At 36.6% G+C, this 12,616-nt stretch overlaps 1 protein-coding gene across 1 annotated transcript; it reads right to left on the bottom strand.

The window, feature by feature from the left end:
* Positions 1–1,860: 1,860 nt before the first annotated feature.
* LOC145093894 (cell division cycle protein 48-related / CDC48-like protein) lies at positions 1,861–7,233 on the bottom strand. The gene is made up of 10 exons (XM_079032136.1): positions 6,841–7,233; positions 5,955–6,056; positions 4,083–5,888; positions 3,805–3,993; positions 3,563–3,705; positions 3,227–3,472; positions 2,969–3,155; positions 2,827–2,892; positions 2,498–2,744; positions 1,861–2,424 (listed from the first exon to the last, which is right to left on the bottom strand). The coding sequence occupies exons 1-10, from the start codon at positions 7,072–7,074 to the stop codon at positions 2,051–2,053; spliced, it is 3,594 nt and encodes a 1,197-aa protein (XP_078888262.1). The 5' UTR covers positions 7,075–7,233; the 3' UTR covers positions 1,861–2,050.
* Between the last annotated feature and the right edge of the window lie 5,383 nt (positions 7,234–12,616).

The raw sequence follows: 12,616 nt of genomic DNA, 5'->3' as shown, positions 1-12,616 counted from the left end.
TAAACCGTATTAAGATTCTATAACCTGAATAATATAATAACAATGTACTTTTATACATCAACATAAAACATTCAAAGACTAACATAACATAATAACACATTGAAAGAAAAACATTTACATAGTAGATTAACAGAATAAGAATTAATTTCTTACTTGAGTTTCTTGAGTTGGAAACTAGTTTTCCAATGCCACAACATCAAGGGGGACAAGTCACCACTCAGGGAACTACACCGGTACAAACTAATCCAGGACTTTCTAACAACGCTAACAATATCCATGCTTGCACTGTCGCTCGAAGAGAGATGCCTGTGAGATCCTCTCAAGTTCTTGAATTCGAAGGAGGTTCTGAGAATTCAAAAGTCCGAAGTCAATTTCTTTGTCCCTAGGAATCTAAGTTCCAAAAGCAGACGAAATCGCTATGGAATCGGACCTCCTCACTATTGCTTAATTCATTACCAGGAAGAGGGGAATTCGCTTTTTTAGTAAGCCCTAATAGCTAGTAAGGGTGGGTTGAAAAGATAAAGAAGGAAGAATATGAACGAATGCATGGGCAGGTGATGACTAGACAAAGTATGAATCCGTGAATCCTTAGAGACAATAAGAAGGATTGATTTTTGAATGTTTGAAACCAAAGAAAGGATCAGCAGAAGTGATTTCAAGTTTGAAAATAGATGAGAAGATTGGTCAATTTTGAAATGACAAGAACAAGTGTAGGGTTTTTTTTGTTATGAACGAGGAGGACAAAAGTGTGAATCGTGATTTTAATTTTGTTGATCAGATAAAGGGTAGGAGGAATGCTTATTCACGTCTAATTTGGTTCGGTTCTTGTTTTCGGACATAATTCTCATCCCTATGTCCAACAGTGTTTGAATAGGGGTGGTGTTTACCAGAAATCCAGAACTTGATTTTGTTTCAGACAAAACCATAAGTCGACAACAACGCTATGTCTGTTGACTTAGGGTTTTTTGAAACCGATGGCGAGCGGTAGATTTCCTATAGTAACAGCAAGAGAGAAATGAGATGGATGTGTTATGAAAAGAGTTCTAGGTTATTATTATTATTATTATTATTATTATTATTATTATTATTATTGGAAAATTAGATAAATAATTTTTTTAAAAATGGAAAGAAATTAGCAAAGATTTAAAAAAAAAAAAAAAAAAAAAAAAAAAAAAAAAAAAAAAGTCATTTCAAGTTCCGTGCCAATTTTGGACCGACCATACAAAAAAAAAGCAACTCAAACCATACATTTTGAGATCCCACAGGAACCATTTGCAAATTTTGCAATTTAAATGGTGTTTGGCTTAGTTTTTTACAGCTCAAAAGTCCTTTTTGTAAAAGAAAAAAACAAAAAATGTTTGACAAAACTAGTTTTAAAAACTACTTTTAGAGTTTTTATACAAGAAAAATGAACTTTTTGGAAAAATCAGAAAATCCTGATTTTTTGTAATTTTTCCAAAAGTCTTTTTAAAAGCTACTTTTAGAGTTGTTATACAAGAAAAATGAACTTTTTGGAAAAGTCAGAAAATCCTGATTTTTTGTAATTTTTCCAAAAAAGACTTTCGGGCTGTAAAAAGTTAAATCAAACACCCCCCTTACTCTTAAAGATAACAACAAAAAAAATAATAATAATAATAATAAAACATTTGACTCAATCGGTAGTTTTTGAGATACCACAGGGACCAATTTTGCAATTTACTCTAATTTTGCAATTTACTCTTAAAGATATCATCAAAGACCACACACGAACACAAAATATACAAAATCTATAACCGGTTAGAGAAAATGTCATAAACTAGTCACCATCTACTTTGTCCTATAACGGGAATTAATCAACAAAAGAATTATGAAGGAAAACAATTATGAAGGACGAAATAAGTATAAATTGTAAAAAGAATCGAATCTACGCAATTACCAACATCATCTAGTAGTCTCCCCAAATAACCAAAGTTCAAATTTAGATTCTACCAAAATCCTTTAAAACTTTTTAAAAAGAAAAAAAAAATCTATCAACCTTAAAAGAAGAAAACAAAATCAAAATCGAATCCCTTCAAAAATTAGCCTCGTTTTCAACAAACCCCAACAAAAAGTCCAAAACCGGAGGCTTAAAATCATCCTGATCAACAATTTTCAACCCAAAAACACCTTTTACTATTCGCGTATACAGCCTTTCCAGCTGTGGGACCCCGTAATCGGTTGTTCGATCCAACAAAAGCTTTTTAATCGACTCGATTTTGGTTTCCGTTTCAACATCCGACATGATTGTGTCTGTTGACTTTGACTTTGACTTTGACTCTGACTCGCTAATTTCATCTGGATTTGCGTCGACTTCGATGGATTCGGGAGGTGGGCTTGCGGGTTTCGGATCGGCTTGATCGACAACCGGTTGTTCTTGTGGTTGAGATCCTTCATCGGGTGTTGAACCTTAAAATCCACAAACAAAATAATTAGATTAGATTATAATTAATAATACAAAATACAATTTGGTAATAAATACCTGGATGTGAAGGATCTAGAATTTTCTTTGGTCGTTTGAGTGCTATGACTTCATAGCTCTGATCCACATTGACTTCTGGCTGGACATTCCTTAGACGAGCACTTGCCCTTGTCATAGTTGTTGCCATCTGAGCAACAGGAACAGATCCACCAATTTCTTCAGGGAGAGTGAGTGGGCCCCCGTTTTCAGCTATTTTTTCACAATAACTCACCAATGCGGGGTCCATCTGCGATAGCATCCCATGCACCTGTAACCCCACCCCCCCAAAAAAACACTTCAATCACACCAAAACTTTATAATAATTATAAAAATAAAAAAAAATGGCATACTGAATCTCGAAGTTCATAAGCTCTACTGACAATCCTAGCTCCATTGTAATCGTCCCTATTATATATCTGCAACAACAAAAGAAAAGTTTTTAAAAAAAAAAAATAGATAAAGATAATTAATAATTTAATATGTAATTGTTACCTTTGCGTTTGCTAAAATGAGATCAAAATCTTCCAAAAAGGCTTTGCAAGTTATGTACTTGCCAGCATCAACACGTTGTAGAAGGGTAGCCATGTCCATAGGCTTCTGAATAACTGCATGATAGTCAGGGGCATCCTCTTCCAACACTGGATAGTGAAACGCACTGAACCTTTTATCATACAAAACCCTAAAAAAAAAAACATTTCTACTCAATAACTAGATTTTTAATCACATATATTGCAATGAAGAAAATCTTACCTATTGCAAACATCACGAAGGCACATTCGTAATCTCCTAAGAGCATGACCTTCAGCCTCAGCTTTAGCTTTTAATTCAGACACTTTTGGGCCAGTGTCCACCTTTGGTGCCTTACTCAGTTCAGGAACAGCAGCTGATTTTTTTGACTTTTTTGCCCCTCCCTCTGATGGTATCGAAAAAGCAGCTTCAATCAAATGATCAAAAAACAAACTTCTATCCTCCGTTATTGGTTTATCCACCTGATATCTGTGCAATACATATTTACATACATAGTTATTAATTAACTCTTTCAAAGATATTTATATCAATTGTGATTTTATAAGTAGTCAAACATACATGCTACTGGAAGGGAATACAGAAGAGGGATCCCCATCAAGCTCATCAAGCTGAACAAATGATGTTCCAAGAAGTAATATCGGGGAATCTGATGGCAATTCTGCCAATAAAGTCAATAGCACAGCCCTGAGTTGATCATGTGCCTGAAATCAAAATTGGGATTACAAGATAAGATGACAAAAAGATTTTAATTCTTGAATTAAATCAAATGAAATTGAAAGAAATTGTCAAAGGGTACTGACATTTTCCCACCAAAGATGAAATTGAGGTAAATAGAGTATGGAAGGAGTAGTTCTCCTTGCTTCACCAAAAACATGAACCAAAGCTTCCTCTGGTGTCTTAGCACTCGGATCAGACAAAAGAGAAGAAAGCCCAAGGGCATGAACAGGGAATTTTTCAAGTTCATGTAAAATAGAAGGTCCCAAATGATCCTATCAAACAAAAAAAAGAAAAGGATCATTCCACCATTTAAATAATAACAAAAAATATAAATATCAAAACTGAAGAAAAAAAAAATTACCAGCCCAGCGCCCTCAATCCCACACAACAGAAGCCTGGGTCTGTACACAAGAGGAAGGGCAAAACCGGAAACAACCATGGAAAATTTACTCGATTCGGATGAAATTTCAAGAACAGGAAAGATATCAGATATAACCCTCATGGCATTCTGTAAATGTCTTTGCAGACATGGCGATACAACTGGCGACAAAGGTCTAGAATGCACAACCGAACCTCTATGTGCAGCAGGTGTAATTGCTGACATGGCTTCCATAAAATGCTTCTTTTCAACCTCAACAGATTCAACATCTATTAAAAACTTATCATCACTGGTGTAAACCTGAGGGTACTTCTCACGAAAAGCACGTATAGCAGCTTCAGTACAAAGAGCTTTCAAATCAGCTCCACAATACCCTACACAGCTTGCAGCAAGCTCCAATTTCAACTCTTTTACAGGTGGCTGTTTCCATTTTCTTGTATGAATGTCTAGAATTTCAACACGTGCATCCAAACCAGGTAATTGGAAGGTAAATTCACGATCAAATCTACCGGGTCTTCTCAATGCTCCATCAATCGCATCGATCCGATTTGTTGCCCCGATTAAAACCACTTGTCCTCTTGAATCCAAACCATCCATTAATGCAAGAAGAGTTGAAACAATGGAGTTGTGAATCTGTTCTTGCTTGCTTGATCTCACAGGGGCAAGTCCGTCAATTTCATCAAAGAAGATAATCGAAGGTTGGTTTCTTTGTGCTTCTTCAAAGAGCAATTTCAGTTGTCTTTCGGCTTCACCTACCCATTTGGAAAGCACATCGGCTCCTTTCCTCATGTAGAAACTCACTTTTTGTCCGGCTTTTGAAGCAGCACAAGCTAAAGCACGTGCGATTAATGTCTTCCCAGTGCCAGGTGGCCCGCAGAGGAGGACTCCTCTCGGAGGGGTAATATGGTAATTAGCGAAAAAATCCGGGTACAAAAGCGGGAAAAACACCATTTCTTTTAACGCGTCGATGTAACCAGAAAGTCCGCCGATGTCATCGAAACTTACACTTTCGTCTACTTGTAAAGGTTGAATGTCGGCCCCACCTTTTGAACTGGGGCCCGCGGTTTGTACACCGGATGCCAGGCTGGACAAGACATCGGAGGGTTGACTTTGACCCCAACCGGATGCTGCAATGTTTAGTGACCCGTGCATGTCGGGTCCACCTAACAGCCATGGTGGTGGAAATGACCGATTTGCCCCTCGTGACCATGGCATTGGCATGGCTTGGTCCAGCTCGTCGACAAGGAGAGAATCGTCAGAGTCTTCGGTGGTTCTTGAGATACGGTGGCGTTTATGGACGCGGGATGATCCGGATCCACCTCTTCTAACATCACGACTGTGTTTTGACATTTTTACCCCTTGTTGAAGTACCCTTCTGGGGGATCTTGCTCTTTGTTTACCACTACTCTCTTCAAGTCTTCGAACCTCTGAACGGTTTCTGAGATCGTATCTTCTTCTACCCTCTTCTTGCTCTTCTTCTTCTTCTTCTTCTTCCTCTTCTTCTTCTTCTTCATCTTCTTCACCTTCTTCTTCACCTTCTCCTTCATCATCACCATCTTCTTCCTCCATCTCATTATTGCCATTTTCATGTCCGTTTTGGTCATTATTATTATTATTCTCTTCATAATTCTCTCTTTCATCATCTTCAGATTCAAGAATGAGTTGTCCTCTTGAACCTGAATTAGAATGGCGAGGTCTCAGTCCTTCACGCCGAGGAAGCAGCTTCTCTTTATGCCTGTTGCTGCTGTTATTTCGACTCCTGGAACTTCTGTATTTTGGATTTGGACCCTGAAAATAAATAAAATATTTTAATTAATAAATATTTTAAGAGATCAAGAAAACCAACTCACTCACCATTAGGTCGTTGTCTTCTGTTCCAGTACTGTCTGTGTAGGCGTCCAGATTTACAGAAACTCGTCTTTGTCTTGTGGAACGACGAAGGGTTGCCAGAACAGACTGCAATAACACTAGGAATAAATTACAAAAATGGGATTTATATCTACTAAAACAGACAAGAATAATGATATAGTGTTTCCATAATCAAAATAGGCAACAACGATATTTTCCATAATCAAGAAACTATAAAATAGGGATTTGGAGATTGTGCTTGATTTGATACAGATTATAGGGTATCTAATTTCTCATTAATTATCAATAAAAAAAAAACGTTGCTTCCTATCACAGATCAGATATATAACACCTGAGAAACTGAATTCATGATAGCAATCAGAATATCAGATTACAGTGCACTGATTTAAGATGTTCTTAACCTTAAACTTTTCAAGTTTTGTTATCTGCATTAGCTTAACTTGTGACAACACTAACTAAACAAGTTTCATAATTCTAATAGCCATAGGTCACGGAAAGCATAGCATTATGAACTTATGAAGAACACCGACACACTATCTTATTACCAATCATGTAAGCTCAACCACTGTAGTTCATATGAAAACAGGAAAATTATGTTCGTGCTGTTCATATCCATTGAACTGATTTTACCCCATTTCTGAGTTCAAACCTTGGAATTGGATATAGCAACACTATGCACACCACTAGTCAAGTTGCATGCATCAAACTACATCATCATTACCTCTAAAGTCAACAAATTAAAGAATCTAACAGATAGTCAACAGATAGGTGGCCAAACAAACCGCATTTCCAACATCGAGCAAAATTCCGCACATGCATTTAGATAATAAAGCTAAATATGCATAGAAGACCATAAGAGAAAGCGAATTACATCCGAGTTGTTCTGTCTGGTGTTTAACATCTTGGCAATCTGAGAAGCAGCTGTTCTCGTTTTCGTCTTGCTTCGTTTCGACTTCGGAAACATTACATACCGATTGTACGATTTAGGCCTTTTTCGAAGCCTATCACTTGTACGAACTGGCCTGGGAGAAGAAACCACACCAGCATCTACATCAGCATCGGCGCCAGCATCCTCATTTTCCTTGCCGGATTGCTTCGAAACCATGTTTTTGGTTCAATTCAACCAAATTTTGTGGATTGATTATCTCATCATGGAGATTATGAATCTGCTAAGCACGGAATTGAGAATAAATCTTCGAATAGCGTTGGTTTTCAGGTGATGCGAGGGTTCAAGCCTGAAAGGGTGTTGAAGAGGGTTTGCATTTCGAGTATAGACGAGGGTTCATACTTATTTGGGTTTCGGCTTACTATATTTTCAGTGAAATGCCTAAATTGGTCCCTGAACTAAGTAATTAGTTAACATTTATCCCTTTAATAATTATTTTTAGGGATAATGACTTAAAAGGATAATATATTTTTCGATTTGTACATATTTGGTCACTGAGGTTTTTTTTTCGTCTGTATTTACCCCTTCAACTTGCTAAACTGTACACATTCAGTCCTTATCAGGTTAGACGGAAAAAATGACGTAATAGGGTAATATATTTATCATTTTGCACACATTTAGTACTTAATATTTTGGTACATATCTAGTCATTAATATTTTTTTGTTTCAAAATAAGTATTTTTTGTTTTTGTACTCATTCAGTACTTATGAATGATTTCTTTAGGTTTTTCTCACGACATCTTACGTGGGACAATCATTGATGAGGTGTTTGGGGTTGTTTATGCTTATGTCTATCACGATCTCGACTGCTTGGTTGCGTAGGTCTTATAGTCTGGCTTAGATCTTGTATTCTAAACGTCGTATATTCTTTATACGATATCAGATTTTAACGATCTTTATATTTACGTATTCGTTTGAGTCTACTACAACTTTCGTTAAGAGTACTCTCCTTAAAATGTAATATATTTTACTTACGATTTTATAAAAATAAAAAAAAATTTAAAAATTAAAACATTCATATATACATTCATAAAAAACGTATTGATATAAAGATCGTAAGTAAAAACATATTACTTTTTAACGGGAGTAATTTAAATGGAAGTTGTAGTAGACTAAAATTCGAACGCATGGATAAAGATCGTTATAATCTGAGATCGTATGAAGAAGTTATGACGTTCAAAACACATGACCTAAGCAACCAAGTAGTCGAGATAGCGATGAACATAAGCATCAAAAGCCCCAAACACCTCATTAATGAATGTCCCACATAAGATGTCATGAGAAAAAACTAAAGAAATCATTCATAAGTACTGAATGGGTACAAAAACAAAAATGACTTATTTTGCAACAAAAAAATGTTAATAACTAAATGTATACAAAAGGAAAAATAGATTACCCTATTAAGTCATTTTTACCGGTTAATCTAGAGTAGCCGATCATAAGGACTGAATGTGTACAGTTTAACAAGTTAAAGGGGTAAATGTGAACGAAAAAAAAACTCAATGACCAAATGTGTACAAATCAAAAAAATATATTACCTTTTTAAGTCGTTATCCCTTCTTTTTATAGTAAGTTACACCTCGGGTCCCTTGCTTATTTTTACAAATTTAGTCTTAAAAAAATTCTCTTCTAATTATGACTCTTATTTTGATGTTTGGTATTATTTTTGTCCTTTATTTTGATTTTCTGTAACTATTTTGGTTCATATCCCACATATATAATTATATGTTATTTTTCTAATTTTTAACATTTTTATTATTTATTTTATATTTAGGTTATAATTAAATTTAACTAGGGTCATGCTTATCCATGTCCCCTCCCTTCCCTATGCCATTAGAAACCTGACTTTCATCTCCTTCCCTTTTCCTTGTAAAGTGACAACAAATGGCTTATCGCTAAAGAACAATTTTTCCTTTCGATGGCCCTCCTCGTGCCCTTATAGCAACCATCGCCCCCAGCATAAACCTTTCTCATATCTACCTAGTCCTCGTATTGCAACATCCATAAACTACGGTCCAAAATTTTCGTTTTTAAATCATTATTAAACCATAAATATCATCACCATAGTATAAAATCATAAACCATGTATCTCAAAATATCATAATATTTGTCAACATATCAAATGTCAGAGTAAATCTCCCATGCTAGAAAATTGTGATGTGTGCCATGCGATCATCTTGAGCCCTTCCCATTGCTAGATGAAGTACCTGAAACCAAACTGAAAATTGTAAGCATGAAGCTTAGTGAGCTCCCTCAAACTACCACACACCATACACATATATCATATAACAGATAACACAACTATGGGACACCGCCCAGCTACATCGGGACGAACCCGACATCGGCTTACCCGACATCGGGCTCACCCCGACATCAGACCACATCTGGCATCGGGCTTACCCCAGCACATACACAACACATTATATATCATAAACACATAACATAAGCATATAACATGTGACATAACTTTGGGACACCACCCAACTACATCGGGACGAACCTGACATCGGGCTTACCCCGGCATACACACAACATATCATATCTCATAAACATATAACATAGGCATATATCATAAGCATATAACATACAATGGGCTTACCCCAGCATCGGACCGAAGCCCGGAACACATAACAACTAACATATAAGCTAACATGCATCGGGATTGCCCGACATCGGACCTAGGCCCGGAACACATAACACATATCATACATGAATCACAAAGACATCAAGCATACATATACACTTCTCGGTACCGCACCGGCATCGAACTGAAGTCTGGAACATATAATCTGCATCGGGCTAACCCCGACATCAGACCTAAATTCGGCATATGCTAACATACATAAATGGGTCGGCATTTGTGCCTTCGACCCATTCCTACTGGAGGAAAACTCACCTCACACTGTTGAAGTCCTGCTGACAAAACCCTTCGCAACCCAATCAAGACAATTAGGGTTTTCTAAGTCGGGTACTACCCATTACCACCTTGGATAGTGGTGGTCAATGGCAACTCATAGTGGCGGCCACCACCTCACGGTGGTGGTTATGGTTCTAGTTAAATCATGTCCAAGCACTCCAAAAAGCAATCCAAACACAAACTAAGCACACCGCCACCCAACACGACGGCTGGTGACGGCAAGAGGCGGCAGTCACCACCTCAGGGTGGTGGTTATGAGTTTTTCTTTATTATACTATTCACTAATTACAATTTGCAATGCTTTAACTCAAAATAGACACACACACACACACACAACCACCTCACGGTGGTGGTGGTGGCTTTTTCTTCGGATCTCCGGCCAAGAAACGCTCATGTAGCCCCTTACAAGTGAAACATGCGCACACAATCACTATATCACACTCACAGCCACCCATACGTGGTGGTTAAGGGTGGCAGAAAAGAAACTAACGGCGGTAGTCACCATAGTTGGCAGCCATGGTGGTTTCCTCGGATTTTTCTTTGGCCAAACGAGCATCAACATAGCTTTGAAATACAACAGCAACGCACACACCAACACAAAATTCACCGAAACACGCACCAACACAACCACCATCGTGGTCACAGGTGGCGGTCGGATTTCACTAGTATATTTCGAATAGTCGCATGGCGGCAATGGCAACATGACTAAAGGCGAGGCAGAAAAAGAAAAAAAGGGATGGAAACGGAGGAAAACGAGATTGTGACCTCGCCGACGAATGATAACAACGGCAGTTCACGATTACGACGTCCCGCAGTCACAACGGCGGTGGCGCTTCGATGGCGGGGTGGTCGCTTGGTGGCTCGTCTGATAGGAAAACAAATGAAGAAAAGTGGTGGCAGCTGACAACTCTCACATGGCGGTTGTGGAACCCTTGCTAGGGTTAGGGTTTGGCATGGCGAGGGTGGCGGGTTATAAACCTCGTCCACTTTAACACTTTTGCATACTTACAAGTCTAGTCCCTCCCCATAGGATCTTTTCAAATTTAATCCAATATTTACCCTTTAGCCCTTGATTCCATAAATTCATTTCATTTTAAATCCAAAACTTACCAAACAGCCCCTGTCTTTAAAAATCTTTTCAAATTAAACCAATAATTTACTAAACAACCCTCAACCTTAAAATTTCTTTACAAATCAATCCGGAAATTACATTTTAACCCCCAAAACTAACGCCTTGCTTAATTATTTTGCATTTAGGGCTACTATTCATATTAGTTTTTTTTCTATTTATTTATTTTAATAAATGGGATGTTACAACTCTCCCCCACTTAAATTAGATGTCGTCCTCAAAATCATTCCTTACCATTCCTGTCACGCCAAACAACTTGAGCGTTATGGCCACAATCCCGAGTATACTCCAGTCTTCCCCAGGTAACCGATACTAGCCCTTGCAAGGCTCTACTACCCGAAGATAAATGAATCCTTTCATCTAGATCATATTTACTCAATCAGAAATCCGAAGTCTCATTATGGTCTGACTCCCTGACAGCCCGCTGTGAGTGACTTAACGCTTCCCAAGTGGCCTTTAGGTTGACATGTTGGAGGGTACCCTGCTCCTCAGGTATAATCATCATCTTTGTTTCTTAACTCTTGTCTGTTTTTAAAATTTATTCCTAAAATGCGTATCAGGGGCATAACAGTCAACATCACAACACCAAACGATCATAACAAACTCCATACATTTCCAAGAGCAAGGGACAGAACTTGAGACCTAGAAAAGTAGCAGCTAAGGAAAACACCAAGTAGGGGCAAAATGGTCAAAACAACAGAAAACACTTCAAAATGGTGAAAAATTGTACGTTTTTATAATGTTTGTGTTTGTAATGTGTATGTATGTGCGTGTGTGTGCTATGTGAGTGTCCCTCATTATATATAATTGACTATATTTTTCCAAAGTGGAATGACACTTCTATTTCAAAGTACAACTCTTTAATAGGAAAAGAGTACAATGTTGTAATAAAAGTGTATGAATATAGGATGCTATAATAAACATAATAACTGAAATTACATATCTACTTGCCAATTTTGACATTCTACTTCCATTTTTTTTTACTCCAAAACATTGTATTTTGAAAATTTACCAATTAGAGCATCCCACTGCGTGTTTATGTAAAATTTCAAAATCTATAACTTCAATCTATTTTATTTTAATTCATTTTAAAGCAGTGTACTTTCAAAATCAACCTACAACATCATACTTCCATTTTACAGTTTGTAAATTTACCGATTGAACTTGGCTGAGAAAATAGATAAAGTGGAAAGATTACGATTTCGGCAAAATAAACAGAAACACACGTTAAACAAAAACAATACCCTTCGCCCCATGCGGAGCGTGGTCACATCCCCTAGTTATGAATTATGATAGCAATCTTTTAAGTTTTAATTTTAGATAATGAAAACCATATATATATATATATATATATATATATATATATATATATATATATATATATATATATATATATACTTCTTCTAATAAATGAAACTTAAAATGACACGTGTCAGTTTTTTAGAATGTCTCTTTGACACGTAACATTTTTCTATGAATTTTATTTTATATATATATATATATATATATATATATATATATATATATATATATATATTGTAACAAATAAAATCCAATTCAAAATTTGAAAAATACAAATCATATCCTAATAATATTATTATACATTATTATGTTTATTTTACTTAATAAATTAATTCATAATTACTTACAATCGA

The sequence above is a fragment of the Lactuca serriola genome, chromosome 3 (genome assembly GCF_051521515.1).
Source record: "Lactuca serriola cultivar US96UC23 chromosome 3, Lser_US96UC23_V15, whole genome shotgun sequence".
Taxonomy (NCBI): domain Eukaryota; kingdom Viridiplantae; phylum Streptophyta; class Magnoliopsida; order Asterales; family Asteraceae; genus Lactuca; species Lactuca serriola.
The sequence above is the reverse complement of the archived record's forward strand: the minus strand, read 5'-3'. Positions and strand labels throughout refer to the sequence as shown.